The 23,574-nt window shown below is 40.3% G+C and overlaps 2 protein-coding genes across 3 annotated transcripts in view; one reads left to right on the top strand and one right to left on the bottom strand.

The window, feature by feature from the left end:
- The window catches only part of usp24 (ubiquitin specific peptidase 24), a 35,587-nt gene extending 18,458 nt beyond the window's left edge, over window positions 1–17,129 (bottom strand). The window contains exons 1-19 of one of the 2 annotated variants that reach the window (XM_077583878.1): window positions 16,728–17,129; window positions 11,288–11,456; window positions 10,124–10,191; window positions 9,889–10,032; window positions 9,682–9,807; window positions 9,049–9,084; window positions 8,110–8,175; window positions 6,333–6,398; window positions 6,075–6,149; window positions 4,388–4,546; window positions 4,210–4,324; window positions 3,935–4,038; window positions 3,749–3,856; window positions 3,576–3,671; window positions 2,395–2,556; window positions 1,454–1,537; window positions 820–927; window positions 410–559; window positions 201–332 (exon numbers count right to left, since the gene is read on the bottom strand). In XM_077583878.1, coding sequence (XP_077440004.1) covers window positions 201–332; window positions 410–559; window positions 820–927; window positions 1,454–1,537; window positions 2,395–2,556; window positions 3,576–3,671; window positions 3,749–3,856; window positions 3,935–4,038; window positions 4,210–4,324; window positions 4,388–4,546; window positions 6,075–6,149; window positions 6,333–6,398; window positions 8,110–8,175; window positions 9,049–9,084; window positions 9,682–9,807; window positions 9,889–10,032; window positions 10,124–10,191; window positions 11,288–11,456; window positions 16,728–17,006 — 2,247 coding nt within the window. In that variant the 5' untranslated portion in view covers window positions 17,007–17,129. The remainder of the gene's footprint in view (window positions 1–200; window positions 333–409; window positions 560–819; window positions 928–1,453; window positions 1,538–2,394; window positions 2,557–3,575; window positions 3,672–3,748; window positions 3,857–3,934; window positions 4,039–4,209; window positions 4,325–4,387; window positions 4,547–6,074; window positions 6,150–6,332; window positions 6,399–8,109; window positions 8,176–9,048; window positions 9,085–9,681; window positions 9,808–9,888; window positions 10,033–10,123; window positions 10,192–11,287; window positions 11,457–16,727) is intronic. The other variant, XM_077583879.1, reaches the window with a different exon arrangement.
- A 917-nt stretch (window positions 17,130–18,046) lies between these two features.
- On the top strand, window positions 18,047–20,181 carry bloc1s2 (biogenesis of lysosomal organelles complex-1, subunit 2). Its single transcript, XM_077584810.1, has 5 exons — window positions 18,047–18,271; window positions 18,800–18,916; window positions 19,036–19,155; window positions 19,235–19,339; window positions 19,672–20,181. The coding sequence occupies exons 1-5, from the start codon at window positions 18,106–18,108 to the stop codon at window positions 19,701–19,703; spliced, it is 540 nt and encodes a 179-aa protein (XP_077440936.1). The 5' UTR covers window positions 18,047–18,105; the 3' UTR covers window positions 19,704–20,181.
- Window positions 20,182–23,574: the final 3,393 nt, after the last annotated feature.

The following is a 23,574-nucleotide window of genomic DNA, read 5'->3' as shown; positions in this document are numbered from 1 at the left end:
GCAATACAATCAAGGTTAACAATATAATCAAATAAGAAGTTGGGTCTGGTAAAAGAAGTAAATGTGAAGTTAAAATTTAGTCTGATGATGATAGTTTGATATTGATCAGTATGATCCCTCCAGAGCCACGATTGAAGAAAGAATCAGAGAGCGAAAAAGAGACGCTCCCAAACACTGCATTTGCATAACTGTCTGCATACCTCACGGTCCAGTTCACACACATCCGGGCCGGACACCAGGCATTCCCAGAGCTCCTTGGCCCGGTTCCAGACTAGGTAGAGGCTGGCCTCCTGGAGGAAGAAGGCCAGGAAGCGCAGGTGGCCATCCAGGTACTGACGGCAGAGAGGAACGCAAGTCCAAAATAAGGAGAGTCGAAGTAATTATGTTGAACTGAGAAAAAGACAAGCACCTCCTGGTAGGTGTATCTTCCATCCACCATGGTGGAGCCGGACAGGCAACCGTTCCCTGCCGCGGTCACCGCAAGTCGATGGCAGCAAACAAGGGAACCTGTGATCAGCTTGACGATCTCAAAGTTCTTTTTCAGGTCTTGGATGATGCTCTGTAAAAAAAAAAAGCATCGTATGACATTAAATATTCTTAATATTAATTTTGTTTTCTTTTTTCTCTGTGTTTAGCCCAACTTTAGGGCCTTTTTAGGAAACTCTTTGAAATACACACAAAATCAAAAAACAGTTCAACATATGTGAATTTAATCCAACTTTTCTTGATTCATTGAACATTATTGATTAGCATGCTGCATTAGAGAACGCTGTGAATTGGGATATTTGGCCACTCAGAGCCCTTTATGACTGATGTCACCTTGTCTTGCTTTTGGTAGGTCTGCTTGATGAAGGAGCGGGTGATCTCGTGCAACTGACGCAAGGCGGGTACCACCCAAACTGCTTGAGGGCTGCTCGGCTGAGAAGCCTGTCATGTACATACACACACACACAGGAACAAAGCAGTGAAGGAGCGTCACCTCTTACTTTTGATCATGCATGGTTTGAAATCGCTGACCTTTGATTTTAGTAGCGAGACCCATGTGAGGAAAAGAATCAGCTCCATGGATGCAAAATAGGATCATTACGTTTCAAACACAAAAGCTAAAATTTTGTCCTAGATCCACGGCTCTGATTGGATTCCTTTTTGCAAACGTGCAAGCACACCCACCATAAGATGACCACTCATCAAGTAGTTACGGTAAGTACCATCATATAGTTTAGCACCGCTGTGTAATCATTAGCAAGCGCCAAACCCAAGATTAACATACACCTGGTTGAGTTTGCTCGCGTTACAATCAAGGGTGAAATATCAACCTGTGACCAACGAAAGCCCACTCCCGACGACCCTGCGCGGCGATTGGTTGGCAGGCGTGAAGCAGCGAGATTGAAGACAAGAGAAGTCGGTGGAATTTAAAAAGGGGAAAAAAATCAAATCGGGCGTCTTGTCTTACTTTCACCGACAGAGATTTCCTCTTTCCCCAAGAGCCAGATAGAAATGAACTTTGAGTGTCGCTGCCTTTTGGGTCCTCTTGAGTCTGGACAGTACACATTTCATTTGAGCTGGGACACACAATGAATGATGACATACGCAGTTATGATTACCCCCACGCCACGAGGGATAGTTGCAATATTCAATTCACACGAAATGACAAGTGTAATTCGGTGCTCAGTGATGAAGTGCCGCTTCCGCAATGGAAAATAAACTTTGAAACCACTTTTTGGGAGATTGTTTTTCTCTTCAGAGTCTGGGCTGCTTGAGAAAATGTAACTACTCAGTCGCAACGTACTAGCTCCACTTTGGTTGTCATGGTAACCAAAGCTGCTTGGCTATGTCGTAGGAGTGAAGAGGTGCACCCCCCACCCCTCCCCTCCCCATTTCAGTTAGGCTTAGGGGGGGAAAGTATGCTAGAATTATTGATCTGTGGGCCAAAATTCAAAATCAAACAAAAGTAGACATCCCTAATGGTCCAATCAATGCTTTTGTGTTCATAATCTTGTCTTTGATTTTAGGAAAAGTCCAAGAATCCAATTAGTTAAAAAAAAAAAAAAATATATATATATATATATATATATATATATATATATATATATATATATATATATATATATATATATATATATATATATATATAACAGTAGTGTGTAAGCTTGAGCTTCTCACAAATAACTCCATAAAGAACCCAAGTGCAGTTAACAGGGACGTGTCAGCTTCAGATGAAAGTAGTCGCAAACAAGTGAAGAAACGCAGCGTGCTAGCTTTAAAACCGTCGAACCCGCTCAACCTTCAGCCGCCTCAACTTTATAACCATAAAGAATATACAATAAAATGTATGCTCAAGGAGCAAATAAACATAAGCGAGCAGGGAAGAGTACGGGTCTGCTCCTCCCCCACCTTCTTGATGTCCTCGATGCATTTAATGATGTAGTTGCGTTTGATGGTCTCCTTGACAGCGTAGGCGTCGCTCAAGATCCCCAGGTGCTCCTCCAGCGCCTGCTGAACCAGACTGGTGGGCAGCGTGGGGAGGTGCGCCAACTCCCAAAGCACCTCCAGCACCTGAACGCAACGCACATGCACACAATTAGTATGTCAGGCTGGATTTACCCTAAATGATTCAAGTGACAGTTGCGCCTTCATCTTCATCTGTCATGGCAGTTTAAATTAAAACAGAAAAAAAGTGGATTAAATTAGGTCATTTCAAACTGGCTATCTGACAGACGAGCATGAAAGTACAGATGGACACAAGGCAGCTTGATGTAATCGAAATAAAATGAACCCCCGTTTATCGCAGGCAATACGTTCCAGAACCATTTGCGAGTGAGACCATATAAAAAAACATTAAAAATAGTTTCATCCCTCTCACTAGATTTAATCACATTTCTAATTATTAAAACCATTTTTTAGTATTCTTTAGAGCTTGTTCTCATTCGCATACACTCAAACATCACTTCGAGGAAAAGAAAATATGACACTGGCTCACACAGCCGTGTTTGTAACTCCCAGATGAAGAAAATTAAACCGATATATTATATACACCAAAATATTCAACCAAACCATACAGTTTAATCTAATCAAAATCTGCTAGCTTAATGCTAGCACATAATGTAAAACACCATAAAAGAGCTAACAGTAATCATAAGCATAGCTGTTACGGTAATTTTAAACCTTCAAACTCCTTCTGCTTTAACACACACAAAGCGGCAAGACAGAGAAACACAGCACTCCACCCTGTGGAAACAAAGACTATTACTGGAGTTTGCATAGTTAGTTGGGAACCTTCTCTGCCTCTTCTTCTTGCTCCTAACTCAATGCAACTCCTGTTCCAGGACAACACAGTGCTGCTCGCCATGTAGGTGCATAACATGGTACTGCACTGTACAGTATAGTGAAAACAAATCCCAAAAATATTGGGAAAACTCAGCCATGTAGCGAGGGTGCAAGTGATGGACGGCAATAAAGTAGGGGGGCACTGATGGCATTGAAGAGTGTAAATCCAGCCTTAAACACACAGTTCAGACAGGCTGCTCACTCAAGAGTCCAGCTGCTTGACTGATGCAGACATATGTGCGACTCACCTTGCCGGTGGTGCTTTCAGAGCGCGCCTCCCTGCCGATCCTCCCGATCAGACTGAGCAGCTTCTGCCTGACGCGATCGCTCTCCACCTCCCAGCTCTGAATGAGTCACAACAAACATTTTAGACCAAGGACGCTTTTTACTCGACGCGACTCATCCTCCCGTGTCGCCGAACCTTCTGTATGAGCACAAACAGGTGGGTGAGCTGATCGAAGCTGAACTTGACCGCGGCGGCGGCGATGATTGTGTGTATGTTTTCGATCACAGTAGACGACTGGCCGGCCTTAAATGCAAACACACAATGAGATCGATTTTGTGTTTTTCGGATAAAACACCAGTTGATGCGTTCGCTGATGCTAACCTGTATCCTCCAGATCTTGGAGAGTTCATCAAGGGAGAGTTTACTTCCCAGCAGCTCAATGATTCCCTTTATTCTCTCACAGTACTGAGCCTGATCAATATTGCCTGTAATGACAAGAGAGAATAATTACATTATTAAATGTATTCAGAATTAGTGTACATTAGTGATAGATGGATCATTCCCGCTTATCTACAAATGGATATTATTTGATTGCACATCTGTACCTAATGTTGTGGCCATGCTCATTAATTACAACTGACGATTGCATTTCTTACCCTCTAGTGCTATTGACAGGACAGAGTTCTCCACAAGCCAGTCTAGCAGTTTATCTGTATCTATAGCATTCTTCACAGTCTTCGCTACCGTGCTCTCCTCTATTAACTTTGTCACCTGCAAGACAACAACCAAAAGGTAAGACAAAACAAGGCACAGAAGCTATTTGCGGTGGCTCACCTCTTTGAGGGAGTTCATCTTGGTGGAGAAATGGGGGGTTTTGAGCATGCGCAGCAACGTGTCGAGCCGCAGGTCATCCACCACTGTGACCATCTCCCTCTGGAACTTCATACACAGCAGCTTGATGGCCGACAACAGGTCAGGGATGCTCACCAGCCGCTACAGTTAAAACAGACATTAAGAATTTACAGGCATACAAATACTCCTCAGTTGAGTAGAAAAACACCACACTGTAAATTTTAAAGGTTGTTTGAAAACAGAATTTTGTATGTTGGCTTTGCCTCCTCTAAGGCTACAGTCACACTGCAGGGCGTGATGCCTAATTTGGATTTTTTGTTAAATCTGATCTTTTTATGTGCTGTTTACATTACACAGGGATGTGTTTTGACCAAAGTGAAATTATCTGAAAATTTAGCCGGGGGGTCTGGGGTCACTCACATGACAAAGAAATAGACAAAACAACAGCATAAATTTTCAATGTATATTGAACTATCCCATATAAAATGGCAGTTTTAGTCAACTCAAAATCAGTCACATTCAAAAACATTGGACTGCCTTTGCTTTTAAAAACTATCACTGAGAATATCATCATATCTAACTAATGTGATTACTAAGTTAACACATAAATAATGTTGAAGAGTTCAAATTTCATGAACAAATAATTGTATCATGACCAAATGAAAAGTAACTCATATTAGAGCATACCACAAATGTCTTTGTTATAGCAGAAGATGTTATCTGTCGGAGTCATGTGCATACACAATGAACTACTATAAAAAAATAAAAATAAAATAAAAAATAAAATAAAATAAAAATAAAAAATCTGGATTTTTTTTTGGGGGGGGGAGATAAAAAAAAGCGGAATTCCGCGAATTAGCGGAAAATCACATCCCTGATTACAAAAACAAAATGCGACATCTAATGTGATGCGACTCGCATACGCAAAGAGCACACGTCAAGTGAAGTACACCCAAAAGGCCAAAGCAACTCACGACACGTCCACGCTGTAGTGTCCACGGAATTAACCCGACTCGCAACATTTTACCGCCAGCCAAGCCGCCGAGGCAAGCGACCTTTATCAGTGCCATATGCAAAATTAGCTGTGCATACGCGCGCTACTTATTGGTGGGCTGGCCTTTCGCGGACGTGTTAGGAGTTGGAATTATGTGTCTTGCCTGCATAAATTATGCAAATGAAGCTGTGTGAACGCTCCCTCCCGATTGTTGGGCTGTTTTCACGCTCGCTCATGTTTGGCTGCTGTCCTCGGCTTCCTCGAGCGTCAGTGTTTACAATCAGAGCAGAAACCCGTCAAACTCATTTTTTTTTCATCTCAGGTTGGAAGAGGTAGAAATATTTTTGGGGAAATGAGGAGAGACTCCGCGATATCTTCATTTGATTGAAGATGACGTCGCGTCATTGACGTGTGTGATGAACCGTCGGCAGGGCTGAATTTCTACTGTCGCCAAAAATGTCAACTTTACGCTTCATGTTTCGAGTGTAATTAAATTAAAGGCAAATAAAAGTTAACACTGTTACTCAAAACAGCTTTGAGTCAGTAGTCTCCCTTCCAAGCACTCTCTCCCGCCTGCGCAGAGCGCATATCAGGCTTTTGATGACGTATGAATCGGATGCGTGCGGATGAGCGTTCACAGTGCAGCCTTAATTTCATTCGTCAATAAAACACTACCTTGTCTTTGAGGTCCTTTTCCTCCAGGTTCTGTACATATGTGATCATTTTATGGATGACTGGATCAAGCATAGGCTGGAACACATACGAAAAAGACAATACAACACTTTTTAAATCTTAGGTAAGGCCTTTGGCAACATGAAAAAAAAAAAACTAGAATATCATCAGTATGAATCACTTAAACACAGCAAGCTAAGAATAACTAGAAATGATATACACTGCACATATTGTGATGCACTTGCACGTGACATGACTTACCTGGACAAGGCTGGAGTTGAGGTATTCGGCACAAACGCCGAGAGGCTGGACCAGAGCGGATACACACTGTAGGACACACAAAAAAAAATTCTGTTTGTCTGTCTGTTAGCCATTTGGTTAGCTTCAAAATTCCGATGAATGAAACCTAATCATTTCAAATTACTTATAGAGTACAGTTTTGCCTTAAGATATGAGTGACCCGACGAAGAGCCCCAATTTTTTAATTTTTTTTTAGGAGAAATGATAGAAAAACACTATCTGGCTAGATAATATAACAATATTCAGAGGCTTATATGCTTCAACCTCTGCTAAGATTAACTCATATTACTAAGGCTTACTGAGGAGCTACTAAGTAGCACAATATCTGTTAATTTGAAAAAAAAAAAAAAAAAATCAGTTTTAATGAATTGTCATTACTGCATATTTCTTTATAAAGTACAATATCACAATAAATATTTTTGCTTTTTGAGATGTGGCTTCAATGCAATGGTGAAAGACAATTTAAGGCCTGAGTGCTTTGAGTTAGGAGCATCTCAAAGCACTCAGGCCTACTCATACTATAATTCTCGCAAGGCTATTGGAGTTGGTTATACTTATGGACGGCAGGACGAGAGGTACATGTGAATTGATACCCTCCAATTTCACTGGCGTGTGAACGTAGGAATGGAGGTGGTGGGTGACATAAATAGATCTTCAAATGTTAAACGAGAGGGCCTAAATGAATGAATGAATGAATGAATGAATGGCTTGTGTGTTTCAGTCTGACAGTGTTTGATCGGCTTGAAGCCTCGTGCTGCTACTGCCTCCCCTCAGCTATTCACTGCTGCACTTGACTTCCTGTTTCTCACCAGACAAATGAATGGGTCGCCCCTGGGAGCCTGGAAAGGAGGAAGCCATCCTCCTACTCTCCTTCTGTGTTCACATCTCACTTTCTCTGGCTGCTAAGCGTGTTATAGGACTTTAAAAGGAGACGATCTGCACCCCCCCAATTTAAACCAGTTTGCACATGTCTTAACAAATCTGACCCTAAGGGTACAATTTTACACACCCCTTTTGTTTTGTCTCACTGATATCCCTGCTGAAAAAGAATTTTGCAACCCTTGTTACATTACCCCCATATACTACCGGGCCTACAGTATGTCGAGTTTGGCTTTTGTTACCATGACAACCGGGGGCCATGTACAGCATGTGGTGCATGGAAAACACCAGCAAACACAAACACACCCTGATACTACATCGACATCAACTTCATCACACAATCAAGTATGGGCTGTTTTATAGATGCTTTTGCTAATGAAAAAAAAAAAACTCAATGCAGCTCTGCTTAGCTTCTAATTTTGATTTGCTGGCAGGTCATTTTCCATAATATGTCCCTTTTAATGCTCAGAACGTGAACACTTGGTACACGTCCACTATCCCTCTTAACCTATTAATATGCTAATGTTCAGAAGGAGCGGCCCCCCCCATTAAAAAATAAATAAAAATCAATGGCTTCCCACCACTGTGCTTCTGGCAACGCTCCCCAAAGGAAGCGCGAGTACAAGGACGCTTCAGAAGAGACGAAACAATAGAGCATTTCAACCATTACAAGGTGGCGGGATAAGAGGAACCTCAAGACTCTGCAGCTGAGAGCAGACAAGTGTGGGTCGGCGTCCGTGTCAAAGTCAGACTGTCTCTTCGTACAGAACCAGGGTGGAAAGAATGTCATTACTCTTAAAGGTATGCCAGGCTGTTTGTAAGCAAAGCAGGGGAGGGACATGCGGGCGGGTAGTCTTACAGCTATTTCAATCTCGTCCACGTTGAGCTTCGTCTGGATGGCGGTGAATCCTCCCAACTCTCCAAACTACAAGCAGAGACAAAGGCATATGTACAGTATATTTAAACAGATACTTGGTAATCTAACAGTTAGAATTTTATTTTTATTTTTTTTAAGTCCACAATTATTATTTTTTTTAATCTCTCTTTGTCAGATTGGAAAATTGTTGGTAGGTTGTCAAGAACATGCCAAAGCAACAGGTGATGCTATAACTCAAATCTGCCACATAAGCCAATCAGAAAGCAGAAAAAAAAGTCAGTTTGGAAAAAGAGCTACCAAAAAAAAAAAAGCAATTTCTTAGGCTGGGTTATTAAGTGGCACAATTGGGATATTCGTAACGGTAGGCGTAAACAGAAAGAAAAACATGGAATCAGATATCGTCATATAGGCCACTTCCAAAAGAGGGTAAAAATCGGACACGTATGGGACATTTGCCAGTGTAACGGTAGCATAACTGCACAGATCGAATACAAGAGCTTGGCGTCATTGAAACATACAGATTGATTGACATATACAAACCTGCGTCTGCCTAAACAACAGAAATAAACACATTAAATAAGACTATTATATATGATGTAAATAAATACGCTATATTATGAGTAATGTGGAGGTTGCCCTAATTTAAACCAATCCAGCCCAAGCCAATTAAACTGGATGCAATGTTACATATTGATATTATTTATGATTATGGCTCACTGCTGTGTTGTCTCAGCCTGGCATTGACACTTGAGGACTAATTTACTGCACATGTGTATTGTTTCGTGTCAATCCAGCTGTGACCAAAAAGGCAGTTTGTGCGGACAAAACACAGAAACCAGAGAGAAAACGTCTTTTCTTTTCTTTTTTTTTGTAATGTACTGTATGATGGTGAACAGCCATAATGTTGTTGAGATCACTTACTTGATTGACTAAATCCACCAGCCAACCGTGAGGCTCCTAAAACAGATCATTTGTGCTATTAGTGGGTTTATTTCACATTATCGCACACATGCATACACAAACGCACGCACACACACAGCTGCTGTATGTCAGTCATACATTTATGTCTGTGGCTCATTTACTCAACACTGGAGATGAAGAACTCACTGGCCTGCCCCTCCAGCACAATTTAAATAGTTATTGTAAACCAACGTGTGTCAGTAACTTCAAGCAAGAGTAAATAATTAATGCCTCTGTGGAGGCTGACGAGTGATAGGTCAAAACACTCTTGGAAGAGATTCATTCTGCTGCCCTTGCCCTGCTGAATAACCCAGATCAAACTAAATTAAATATTTAACTGCCCCCCAAAGGGTTTTTTAAATGCAGTTTTCCTAAACACACATTCACACACTCAAGTTTTTATGAGCAGTTATTGCAATTCGATTTGAGCTGACCCACTTTCAGGTCCATTGGGTCCAACAGAATTTTCCATCAGGATCGATATACAGTAGTATCTAACTTGCCTAACATCCCTATAACTAATCTAACTTTACAATCGTGTGTATCTAACATAAAATGTACGCTCTGTAAAATCATGTAAAGCATCAGCCATACTTTCTGATAGGTGTTGCTTGGAGAAACCGCAAACATGTTGGCCTCGTCTCCAAACACTTCAGCCCAGTTCCTCTGACATGCCTTCATCCGATTCTTAAAATGATACTCGTTGTCCGGGTTGAAGGCCTGGACACAACAGGAAGTGACACCACAGTGTTCAGAATGTGGGCTCTTTTACAGATGGAGAACAAGTCAAATAACACACACCATCGCCAAGACACCCATTAGGTTGACGGGAACCGGGTCCTGCTTGACCCGCTCGGCCACCAGTTCCACCAGCAGCATCAGCATGTTGTAGATTCCCTCGTGGATCTCCGTGCCCCATTTATGTACGGCGCTGCTTGTAAGCAACTGGCAACAACGAGATGAAGAATAATTCAAAAAAGGAGAGAAAGTCACTGGTGAGATCTTCAAAGTCCGCTGGGAGGCTCTGATGGCTCACCTTCTTAAAGGCTTCCGGCATGCAGCGCTCCATGAACCTCTTGCAGTTCTCGTCGGCGTCTGCGAGGCCTGATGGAGATATGTGCCATTACAACTCTGTTGTTTTTTTTTTAACCAATTGTAAATGTTTCCAAAATATTCCACATCCTTTTGCGTCATCAAAAGTGAACTTGCGGGATTTTCACACCAAAGAACGTACATTAAGTTGATTATAAATTTTAAAAACAATCTTCCCTTTATTTGTAGGTGAATATATATATATATATATATATATATATATATATATATATATATATATATATATATACACACAACAATAAATTGTCTTAAATGCTGTTGCTTTTTGTTCTTGACAATTTACGAGTTTTTGCCAAAATAATATTAGCATGTTGAATTGTAATGTTAAGACCAAGCCACTCGTTTGCTCCCAAAAATGTTTAAAAACTTCCATTTTAAATATTGCCATGGTCCCCAAAAACGTATTTATCCATTTTTTTTTATGCTAGTGCATACAGAAGGCTTTGATGCAGCCTCTGAACTGAAGAGAACGCTTAAAGCTATGGCAGTTATAACAAAACGGCCAACAGGTGGCAGCAGAGTAGAAGAGATCAACCAGGGCCATGGTGCAAAAGGGCACTTTTCCTTAATGTTTTAAACAGATTTGTGAATAGTGATGAAACTTCGCTATATTCTAATGCTAATTGCTGCAAAACGGAAACAGATAGAAATATACTTTTTTCCTGATGAAAAAAGAGACTCTAATCTTTCTTTTGGTAGGTTTCATGTTTTTATAGCAATAGAACACAATATTTTGTAGGCTTTGCAAAATCAGTAAAAATCCAGTAAAACAGCTGGGAGCGAAGGGGTTTGCTTCAGTGAAAATGGCCTGGAGTGAATGAGTTAATTTATAAAGGGAAAAAGTTTACATTTTTCCGAGGAAAAGCTGTGTTTAAAATTTTTTTTAGAAAAATGTCATATGAGGTTAAAAAAGTTATACAGAAAAGAGATGTCATGTGTATATGTTCTGTTTCTGATGACGTAATACAGGTATATATTCCGTTTTATGACCCCAAATGAGCTTTTTCCTGCATATAATAATTAGCCAGCTGGAGTGTATAAAAGCTTATGAAACAATATTTCTTTCTTAACACAGAGTCAGTCTTACCGTGTCGGGCGAGGCAAGTAGATGCGATGAGGCATTTGCCCAGTGACTCCTCCCTTTTGTACGGAATGGACCAGTGGTCGGTGAACACTCGGCTCTCCAGCTCGTACAGGTTGGTGGTGGGGAACTCCATGCTGCCGCCGGAGCAGTTTCCGTTCTCATCATTGCTCCTCTGCAACAATAAAAAAAAAAAACATTAAACGAATGAAAATACGTGACTAGATGTCTCCTCGGTGGGCCATCGGTGGAAATTACAAAAGGCGCAGTTAACAGGCTCACGTACAGAAGAAATGGAAACAACACACTTCCTCTTGTAGTGTCTGCCTTAAAAAAAAAAAAGTAAATTAAATAACTGGTGGTAAGTAGTTAAATTCCCTGTAATGTGAAAATACATTTCTTAGAAATTTGACAGACCACAGAGAATAGTGAAGCCTGCCAAATTTGAATCATTAAAAAAAAAAAAGACACTCAAGTACAAAAGAGTTGAAACTGTCAACTTCTTTTTTTTTTTAAGGAGAGCTCAGTATTGTTCATTCGATTTGACATGTTAACATTGCTCTCCTTTTTTATTAAATTTATATATATATATATATATATATATATTTATTTTTTTTGTATGTGGGTGAGTATGTGTATGTGCGTGTGTGCGTGCGTGCGAGCGTGTGTGTATTCATCAGTTCACCTAAAACCTATTAAAAAAAATCCCATACTAATAATATAATATAATAATAAATTGCCAAATGCAGAAACATCAATGTAAGTTATCACGATGTGGTGGCTCTCGCTAACAGTAACCAGAGTAACCAGAATTAAGTTAAAAAATTCTATATACGTAGACCATGTTTCTATAAATTTTGATATTTGGTTTTTATTTGAGGGAGATATTTTTTCCATTAAAATGTGATTTATGAGGAGGTTAGACCATTGGTCGATATTCAGAGTTTGTTTATTTTTCCAGTTAACAAGAATTGTTTTTTTTGCGATAGTAAGGGCTAAAAGTGTAGATTGAAATTGTTTATGTGGTAAGTCAGTTGTTGTTAGGTCACCTAGAAAACACAAGTTTGGAGATAAAGGTATCCTACAGTCCAAAATAGCGGAAAGTTTTTCTAAGACTTTAGTCTAGAAATACATAACCGGAGTACATAACCATAAAGCATGAACATAAGTGTCTGTAGTGTTTTGTAAACATTGGAGACAAATGTCGGAGTCTGAGAGTCCCATTTTCTTCATCATATATTGAGTAATGTATGTTCTGTGAATAATTTTATATTGGATAAGTTGTAAATTTGTGTGTGTTTTGTCATTTTAAATGCGTTTTCACAAACTTGAATCCAAAAGTCAGATTCCGGTGCCATAGACAAGTCTGTCTCCCATTTCGAGATGGGTAAAGACATTTTATCAGTATATGAAAGTAACTTATATATTTTTGAAAGTTTTTTTGTTGTTGTCGGAGAAAGCTTGTTAATATCTTTAGCTAAAACCTGTCAACTTCTAACTAAATGTTCGATTTACACAACTATCTGTACTTCTACTTAAGTACAAAGTATGAATATTTAGTGGCCACTTCCTCAAATGGCAATATCTCTACTAGTCAAAATGTTTCCTGCTCTTTTTCTTCCCTCCTTGTGAAAGTGGAGTGAGCATCCTGTGCTCTGCTATCTGCCCCTCATCAGTACATCTGCTTGTCACTCCTTGCACCCCCACAAAGCTCAAAATAAGATAGTTTGTTGTGCAAAAATTCTGTCACGCACGCACATAATCAAACATAAATCTAACACCCTTGTCTAAGACCTGTCTGACAACAATATTCTTTGTTGTTGTTTTACTGCACTGAACGTGAGTTAAAAATCAACTTTTATAGGTTTGGCATTTTAAGCTTTGAGTAATAAAAAAAAAAAAAAAAAGAACAGCAGCTAAGTACAGTATGTGAATCCTGATGAACTAAATAGGATACTATTTTGTTCTACGGAACACTCTCACATTAAAAATAAATAAACATAGATTTCAGCACAAGTTCAACAGTCCACTGTTGTCCATTTTGCCTCGTCATTTTTAATCAGTGCGAGCGCATCTCCACTTATGAGCAGTAAACAATAGTCCCATGTGTGAGTTCCTGCACTATGTGGCAAAACTAATCGGCGACAGTAAAAACGGGAGAACAGGAAGGAGCGGAGAAGGTATTAGAGACTAGAGAGGGATCAAATTTCATTCCATCCTCTTTGGAGGATATTTAAAAAGACACGTGCATAGATAGATGAGGAGAAGATAAAAATGAAGAATGGCAGTTTTAGTATTATGGAAAATCAACTATTTAATTGCTTGTATACAAATAGGTCTCTGGAGTGCCTGCTCATCTATCAAGTGTGAAATGACACAGCCCCCAAAATATTTTGTGATCCGCTTGTTACTGAAAATGTGTCTAAGATTGAGCCCTACTGAATTATGCAAATTGGAGCCTCACAATTCAGTTCCCACATGCGTAGTTTCTCCACCCATGAAAAGATCAGCCTGGTTGGGCTAAGGTCCTGCACTGCTTGAAAGATGATCATGCTTTAACATCCACATTCCCCCACGGGTGTGACACTCCTGTTATCGTGTCAAAGATAAAGGTAAGTAGAGCTGCATTGAGTTTGGTAGGATGTATAGATTAGCATGAGCTAGTAGCATACTTGATTGATAGGTGAAATGGTCAACATGGTGTCAGGGCATTTGATTGGTGGCGCAAGCATATATTCTTTATCCTCTGCAAAGAACGAGTGATATTACTGCATCTTACTAAGAAATCATGACCATGTGCATGGAACTTCGGTTTCCAAATATTAATTATATATGTATTAGGTGGACGTTTTCGGTTAGTGGTGCACCTGGCACGGTCTAATTGGGATCCCCAAAAAAATGTCGCTTTTACAAAGATAATCAAATTTTAAGTCCAGGGTCCAGGTTTCATTTAACTGAATATGCTTTTAATATCATTTCTCATATTTCTTACGAGCAAAATATTAGAAATAGTCAGTCTGATGCAGTTCAACTGCTCATCACAGCAAACGACAACCACAATAACAGCCATATTGAAACGTCATCATCCGCATGAAGAAAAGCCACGTGGCACGTCGATGAGATGCACAGATCTCCAAGGCAGCAGGGCCGTTACTATACACCCGCCGAATCCCCCTGGGACCCTTTTGAGAAGTCTGCAACGTGTTTGTCAGAGACACTGCAGGGCTATATTTAGGAGGATGACACGAGGCAGGCGACCAGGGGGGGGGGGGGGGGGGCGGTTATGGAAGGAACATTTTTTTTTTTTTTTTTTACTTTTACCCCTCCCTCACACTTGAAACACATTTGAATAGGGACGTAACGGCAACGGCAATATCGTGATATCACAATATTAAAAAAATGCCACAATATCATCATTGACACGATATTAAAAGCAGCACATGTTAAAAAGGTGAGGTTGTATTCTATTTGTGTAGTTCTAGCACCCTCTGGTGGTTAGTTCATTACTAGTGCAGCTTAATTTTAACTAGGAATGTTTTGGCCACTGTGGCAGTTATCTCTCATATAAATAAGTCATACTAGCAAATATATTTTAAAAATTTGGGGAGGGGGGGCATTATCATGAATTTTTACACAGAACCGTGAGGTTGTTGTTTTTTTTTTTATATTGCCAACCTCCCCACAATATTGTGATCACTATCATATCTTGAGGTTCATATTGTGATATTTATCGTATCGTATTTGTGATGTTTGGATATCGTTACATCCCTACATTTGAACTTATTAAAACACGCTTTTAAACACATTTTGGGGGCTTGTGGAGCAGCATGTGACGTTGGGGAATCATGAGCGTGTCTGGGTGTGAGCTGCGGCCGACAGCAGCTTTATGAGAAAGCGTGGTCACTGTGTTTGTGTTTTAATGTTCTTCCGGCACTCAATGAACGGCTGAAAAGTGCATTGGCGACTATGGATTTTCTTTTTCACATGTGACAACATTACACTAGCTTGCTTTAAAAAAGTCATTAAAAAAACAGTGAAAAAAAGGCGGGATTTCTGCAACACACAAGTTCTACGCAAAAAAAAATTGCGATTTAGCTGGGATGCAAATAACTATAAATCAAAGCTACCCTCACACTTGACTGTCAATCAAAAGTGAGCTACAATGTATTTCTGTTTCATTGGCTCTCACTTGATTGTGCAGGTGTACCTCATGTTGCGTTCATTAAGTTGATCTGCGATATTTTCAAGCTTGCGTAAACACCGAACACAAGACACTCGCTCTCTCTCCACATTGATGCGCAACTGTTTGTACATTGAGCAAAATGACAACTGTTGTCTACATTTGCCAGCTTGCATCTCAGCGTGACAGCAGTGATTAGCAGCCAGACAGAGAGAAACAGAGACAGGCCAGCAGGAAGTGGTCAACAGGTTGTTTACATGCATGCTGCTATTCACAACTCCCAGTGTCACTTCAATATGGAAGTGAAATAAAAGCACAGATTGTTTGGAAGCATTAGGGACACATTTAGAATAAGAGGGGGTGTCATAATTGCAGGCGAGTTCATTGAGGACCAACTTGTTCTTAGGTGTGAATGTTTCTCTACATGTGCCCTGTGATTAACTGGCAACCAGTCCAGGGTGCATGCTGCCTCTCTCCATTATGTCCATTGAAGACTGTATTGTCACAGGTGTGAAATTATGGGAATGAGATAAGAGAGATATATTTATTTTTTGCTCCCAAAAGACCGACTGCATTTGTTTTGCTTTTTTTTTAAATGCTGTACTGAGTCAAATTCAACTACGTTAAAAACATTTGACCAATGAAACGTACAAGGCCTGCCAGAGGCTGAGCAGCGCTGAGTTTGTTTACGGAATAGATAGGCCGTTACACTCCCTGTAAACAAACAAAAAAATACAACAAAACGGCCACGTCGTCCATAAAATTTGCGAAACCATTACGAAATGTCCAGCCTCGGTGGAATGTAACCCGCATGAGATGAGGGCCAGGGGGGGTCCCCTAACCCCATGCAAAGTGGAATTGCAAAATAGATGCCTTTCATTTCGTCTTAATACTTCCAACCAAATCAACTACTAGTTGATTTTTTTTCTATTTTACATCAGTGCATTCCCAAAGATGTGGTGCAGCGCGTGCGCTGCTCTGCAGGGAACTCTCAACTAGCTAGGCAGCTACTACTAGCAAAATTAGGTAGTAAATTTAAAATCTCGAATATAAAAGTATTCCCGTTTGCACGTTCCACTGCAAGCCGGTGACGTGCCTTGGCGCCAAAGGACTGTGGGAGCGATCCACAGCCCCCACGCTTGCTCTGACAGCTCACGTCGGGCTGGCTGCGCAGCTAGCATGGATGCTAAAGCGGAGCTAGTTAAATGGGCGAAGCCACACACACTCCCAGAGTTTCAATACCGATACACGAGAGTTCATTCTCACCTCCCCGTCAACGACGTCGTGGTAAGCGGGCGGAGGGTCGAAGCCCCCCGTGCCGGTTCTCCCGCTCGTCTCCCCGTCGCCGCTTGTACTCAAGGCGGGGGCAGGCCCGCTCTCCATGGGCTCATATCCGTAGCCGAGTCCCGGGCTTTCGTTGGTCAGGAGCCCGACCGCCTCGTTGATGTCGTTCTTTGCCAAGCGGAGCGCCTTCCTTATCACGTCGGGGTCCTGAAAGCCCATGCAGAGGAGCGTGGTGATGTGCTGCTCCTCTTCGGTCTCCATGTTTGGGGTGTCTCCGTGTTCGCAGCCTAGGAACGTATGGGTTTGGGGCACAGCCCTGTAGCTGTGCACGCCGCCATGTTTACAGCCCCTCTGCTGACTGACTGTCACGATCTGGCTTCCCCCACTACAGCGCCCACACAGGTGTTATGCACACTTCACTAGACTCGGAATTCTGAATTTTCCACGAGGGAGCGTGTACAAACCACAACCAAAAGCTTCAAATATAAATATTCGTAATAATACAACATTTATTAAAAACGTTTTTAGACTACAACAAATTTGTGAAAGACAAGATAATTTGAGTTATTTAATGTTTAAGAGCGATAGGCATTGTTTGTCTTTTCCCGAAGGATATTATTAAATTCCCCACTCATGTCATATTATTTTCCAGCTTATCTTTATTTTATAGAGCACTTTAAAATCAACATTATAGCTGCATATAACGTGCTGTACATGAAGTAAAAATCGCATACAAAACAAAAGACAATTAAAATAATAACAATGAAAATTCCTAACATAAATATAGTAAACACAAGCACTAAAACAATGATCATGCTGAGTCAAAAGCCAAAGAATGAAGTAAAACGTGTTTATTATCCTGTGAATTCTCGTTTAGTATAATTTGTGACTGTTACTTATTGTAACATTTCCCATTGACTTTGGATTTGAATATTTTGCTAGTCTGTTTAATTGAGAGAGAGTGTTAAAATAAAAATGTGTCTCGTTCAACGAGACAAGCAAAAAAAAAACAAAAAACTTTTTTTTTAATTTCACTCATTTCATAGTTCTAATAAAATTCAAAAACACTTACATTTTATTCAAATAAATGTATAATAAAACTAATACAGGTACGTGCTTGCTTAGAATTATTTCCTAGATTTATATTCCCCTTTGAAATATGCTAATTTGGTATCGGTACTGTGTTTGATTAACAAAAAACGAAACCGATTAAGTGCTTATTATTGACGGTTACAAGGGTATCATTATAAGGGCGTGGCAGTGCGTGTAAAATAAAGGAAGTGGTTGAGGTGGCGGGCGGAAGTCACGTGTTTACAGCTCACGCGACAGAAAGGGGCGGGGGAGTCAAAACAGACACAAAATGGCTGCCATAGGAGACGACGCCGCTGCAATGGACAGTATTTCCAGGTCACCCGGGGCCCATTCTGCTCCTCCAAACGCCGCCGCGGATTTAATGAGTCACGGGGAAGGCACAGAGGACTCGAAGGAAGCACCGGTGCTCGCGGTTAAAAAACCCAACTCGAACAGTGAGCGACTAACCGATCCAGCTTCCGTAGCGTGCTAATGCTAATAGCTAACAACAAACGAATGAATGTTTTGTCTCGTGACGTGTACTGTCTAAACAGGTGTCACCAACGTGATGTTCGCGGGCACTAGGCAGTACATTTCTGTGATGTTGCCAATAACAGTATATATTTTTTAAATAAATACGTCAAAGGCCATTTGCTGTTGTAACATAATTTTTATTTATTTATTAGGGATGTGTAAATACCAATTTTGCTTTTAGTTTCATTGTAGATATGACAACAAGGAAGCAAGAGATGAGAATGCACATTTCTTGTCCTTTATTGCCACCCAGTGTATAAAGTTAGTAGTACAGTGCAGACAAGTATTACAAAGCCCATGTCAATCATTAAGTTTTGTGTATGCTAGGGGGCCTAAAAAAATGCAAATGGCCCATTGGCTGTAGTTTATATACCCATGGCTTTGTTAAATACGGATGCTTATTTTAAAGATTTTGAATAATTATTGTTTATTCCCTTTGCATGCTCAAGGCGATGGTGGTGTGGAAACGGCAGAAGAAGCCGTCGAGCCCGCAGAACCTGACATAAACGCGTTGTGTACCGACATGTTTGAAAAGATGGCCGTCTTCCTTCAAGGAGAACTCACAGGTATTGTTAAAGTTTATTTGTGCACTTATTGCTTGTATTGTTTCCCTGTCCAGAATGCAGCCATGCTGTCTTCCCATGTTTTATTTTTTGTGACCCTATTCGCATGATCCTCTTTTCAGCCACTTGCGAGGATTATCGTCTGTTGGAGAATATGAACAAACTAACGAGTTTGAAATACATGGAAATGAAAGACATCAGTATCAACATCAGTCGAAACTTGCAAGATCTCAACAATAAGTGTGAGTCGTTCACAAAACTACTGTCATCCTCAATTGAGCTATAATCAGCGCCTTTATTTACCTTTGTGTGTTTTCTTAGATGCTAGCCTTCAGCCCTACCTGGACCAGATAAATCAGATTGAGGAGCAAGTGTCTTCGTTGGAACAAGCTGCTTATAAACTGGACGCGTATTCCAAAAAACTAGGTGAGAAACACAGGCACACAAAGGCAACGTGTCTTTATTGTACAGTATTATGACGTGCACTCAATCTAAGTCAGCACTAAACTGTATGAATTCAATTCTAACAAAATGTTGTGGAAAACCTATACAGTTGATTAATTTTATAAGGTAGTAACATTTTGACTATGCAACTGAATTATTACGTAATAAGTATTTCTTGTGGGAATTACTGACTCTATATACTAAGGCTTATCAGTTTGTGTTGAGACTCCAGTTCACCAGCAGCTGGCGGTATTGCACCACAAATCAACTTGTGTTTTTAGCTCTCCCAGCATGAAGTCTTTCCTTCTCTACAGAGGCCAGATTCAAAAAACTGGAGAAGCGATGAAGGCAGCAACCAGGAACATGTAGGTTTTCGTCCGTTCTAACTACTTGATGTCGGCTACGGGCCCCGAAAGGCGGGAGGACGCAAACTGACATTCTGAGGCCACTTTGACTCCTATAACTGGTTAGTGAGAAGGATGCAGCTCAACCCAAGGCTGCAGTGTTTGGGCTTAGATTTGAACAGGCATATCGCTAAATGAGGCAGCAAAGATTGTACAACAGTGAGTGTGCACTTTTATTTAAAGAGCAACAACCTCATCCTCGTGGAATGGTAGCCCAGGAGCTTAGGACCTGCACTTGTTTGATGTCACGTATAAAATGTAGAGCTAGATGAAGCATGTTCGGACACGACTGAAGGCAAACCTCCTCCTTAAATAGTAGCCTGAAATATATTTACTATGACTTTAATGTTCTATGTTGTAATATATTTACTAATACTTAACATGACTTTTTAAATAAACCATTATCAAATGAACACACCATATACTACCCCGGGCTCGCTTTCTGACCTCAACATAGGTGGTTCAAGGTTACAGAATGTGTGTTTTTAAATGAACTCCTTTGCTGGGCGACGTAAGAATACAGCTTTTGATTTGATAGTTTAATTCCTACGACTAATCGTCGTAACTGATTTGACTCATCCATGGTTTCCCACCAGAGAATGCGTGACAGGTCCCGCATACGTGTGTGTGTGCGCGTGTGTTTGTGTAAGGCCTAATCTAAACCAGGTCTCTGTCATTAGTCCAGCACACGGGTAACTCATTATTCATACTGTAACATTATTTACTGTTGCACTCTGATCCTTCCATGTCTACTTTTCTCACGTGTTTGTTTGCAAGGCCCTGTGGGCGCAAATTCAGCTCCCTCTCCCAGAGGCTTTTAAATCTGGGTCTATTTAAAAAATAAAATAAAAATAAAAAAATCCCCCTTTTTTTCTGCACTGTACGTGTTTCCAGCAGTCAGTCGTGCACAGAGAAAGTAATTATAGATAAATGTGTTGGAATACTCAGCGTACGTGAAAATAACATACAAATGAGACCCTATAGTAACAATAAGGTTTGGGCTTTGGGGTGTGGAACATGAAAGGCTCACAAACTACTTTGCTGGTCAATTTGCCATATTTGCAGATTTTTATTTGAGTGTTTAATATCTCCAACATCTGGAAATGATTCTCATACAAATATTGTAAGTATCAGGTTAGTGATTGACTACGGTGTTTTCCAGGTAAAAGGTGGAATAAGTCATTACAATCTGGCAAAAAATAAAGCATGAAGCTAAGAAAAAAATGGAACTTAGGCCCAAAAATATATTACTGAAATCATGCCAAAACTGACAAAAAAGTATTGGATTTTTTTTTGTTAAAATTTTGGTGTCCTAATCAGAATGGAAGTGCATTGTAAAGCGAGAACCCAATGTCCCACCATCTAAGCCAGGAATGGCAACTGGCGGCATTAATAAAAATAAAAATAAATCCCCATAGATGAGCAGTTTGAAGTTGTAATAACAGTGTTTACCACTAGATGGCAAACATCACTTAAGAGCAATTTAACCCAAGACTGTATTTCTCCACCAGATAAGAAGAGTGGGCCTCGCTGTTGTCTTTCAGGTAAAATAGGAAGCAGATTGTATTATATATTCACCAAATTTAATCACAAAACAATCTGCCCTAAAACTATCACCCCACCCCACAACACAACACACACACAATTGGTCTTTTTGACGTTCATTCAACTCCCCTGGGTGTTTCCCCAGAAACAAAGAAAAAAAGGCATCTTGAGCAAAAGAAAATGGGGAGCAAGCATTTCACTCCATAAATCTCCATAAGTGGGGACGGTGCCCGGCGAACAACAACAAGGCACGCCGCACAGTTGTGTAACAGACAGACCAGCGAGCAAAAAGATTGTGAAACCCTGCTCATGAATGGAAGCGGACACACTGACACTTAAAAAGTCATTTTAGTGACCACATTTGTTTGGTGCTTTTCCAGAAGTGTCCCGAACAAACCAGACTGTATTGCAAAACACTGATCTTTATCCTCTTGGGGGAAGGAAATGACTGTATAGACTTCCCAAAAGTACTTTTGAAAGCGTATATATTTGCCATTATTTTCAGTGCTGTCTGTTAACATTGTATCAGCATACAATGTATTTCAAAATTGTCACGGGAGAGGGAAAAAAAACTAGCATCAAATCATTTTTATTGTTTAAAGTCCTAATATACAGCTCTTATGGTGCTGTGACTATATATTTGTAGATATGTCAACAACAACAAAAGATCCTGAAAAACTAAAAGATGCACATTTAAAAAAAAAAAAGGGGACAGTGCATTTGAATGAATATTCGTATGTAAAAATGACAGATTAGATTACAGTATAGCCATATTTTATTTCACATCTGTTGTATATTAGCAGGATGATGTTACATTTCAAGCCTAAACACAGGAAAAAAGATCTTCATGATATCTATTTTAAAGCTGGCCTATGTAGCAATTTGCCCAATAATATCTTTACAGTAAGCTTTTTTTATTTGACCATTTATGACTGAAACATCTTCTAAGAAGAAGATTAACACCTTAGCTGTTCACAATGGATACTCCTGCAATCGCTTTCAGACTGGATTCAGGTTTGAATTTCACCTCTGTCGGTAGATGTGACATCATGTGCACACTGTGTACGTGAGAAGGGAGTGTGCAGTTTCATTTTTCGGCCACACGTGGCAGTAGCGATTCAAAATGTAATTATTCTGCTTTGGGCAGCTTTAACTATTGAGGCTTTATGTCTTTCTTCATGTATTTACCGGCGGTGTTTATTACTGAAAATGCAGCAGGAACCAGGCTTCTTTTAGGGTAAAGGGGGATTCTGTAGCTCTATTGAAACATCTAAAAAATAATTGGCCCTCTACTGTGTTTGTGTGAAGAATTTCTGGCACTCATGAATGTAAAAGTGGGATCTAAAACAAAATGTATCTGTTTTCTGATAAAGTGCTTTAGAAATGGCCAAAAACTGAGCCACTGGGAAAAAAGAAAATAATAATAATCCATTCCTGACCGGATGTGGCAAAATCCCTGAAAATCAAGCCACTACAGATTTTTTGAATTTGTTATTACATTTTATTTTGTGCCATTTCTTGGTCAAGGTGTCCTGGTGTGTTTGTGGAAGGATTATCCTGGCAGTCCTTGACTTAAAAGTGGGTTTGGCTGCAACTTAGTTAGAAAAAACAAAACTATTTTGCACCAGTTATAGGCCTGCTGAAATCCCCTTGGATTGTCCCTTTAGAAAAGCGGATTGATATGTTTGTGGTAGGTTATGTGCTGGCAACCCTGAACGAAAGGTATGTCCAGCAGATTTTTTATTACTTGTTACTTGACATTTCATAAAGCAGTGGACATGTCGAAATGTCAAAATGGCCCTGTTGGTTACCATCATAACTGCCATTCAAACCAAAAATAATTCTTGTCATTTAGCTTCATATTTGAAAGTAGAATTTTCAATCCCGATAATGTATTGGCGCTTATTCAATCTTGTGGCTGTCTTGAAACCACATTTGTGTACTATTTCCCAGGAATGTCTTCTCATGCCATCATATTGCAACACAATGCCTTTTGCTTGCATGCACAGAACAATGGAATCCATAGCCGCCGTAACCGTGCCCTCAACCCCATTAAACAGTAAATCAGCGACCCCAGAAAGACACAAATACATGTCAATGTGTTTACGTCCCAAATCAAAGCAGCCAATAGATCTGGGAGGTATTTTGAGTGCAAATATGAGCCACATGTTGAGATCTGAGAGTCCCGACTTCAAAAAGCCTCCACGAGAGGGGCATGACAAGCCACATGAGGTCAACATTTGGCACCGCAATCCCTCACACCTTCAT

Source organism: Vanacampus margaritifer, chromosome 13, assembly GCF_051991255.1.
Source record: "Vanacampus margaritifer isolate UIUO_Vmar chromosome 13, RoL_Vmar_1.0, whole genome shotgun sequence".
Taxonomy (NCBI): domain Eukaryota; kingdom Metazoa; phylum Chordata; class Actinopteri; order Syngnathiformes; family Syngnathidae; genus Vanacampus; species Vanacampus margaritifer.
The sequence above is the reverse complement of the archived record's forward strand: the minus strand, read 5'-3'. Positions and strand labels throughout refer to the sequence as shown.

Bases quoted from the DNA above. Each gene is read 5' to 3' on its own strand.
- bloc1s2 (XM_077584810.1), top strand. From the start codon at position 18,106: ATGGCTGCCATAGGAGACGACGCCGCTGCAATGGACAGTATTTCCAGG. The intron at 18,272-18,799 runs GTGAGCGACTAA...TGCATGCTCAAG, and splicing joins TAAAAAACCCAACTCGAACA to GCGATGGTGGTGTGGAAACG. The intron at 19,340-19,671 runs GTGAGAAACACA...CCTTCTCTACAG, and splicing joins CGCGTATTCCAAAAAACTAG to AGGCCAGATTCAAAAAACTG.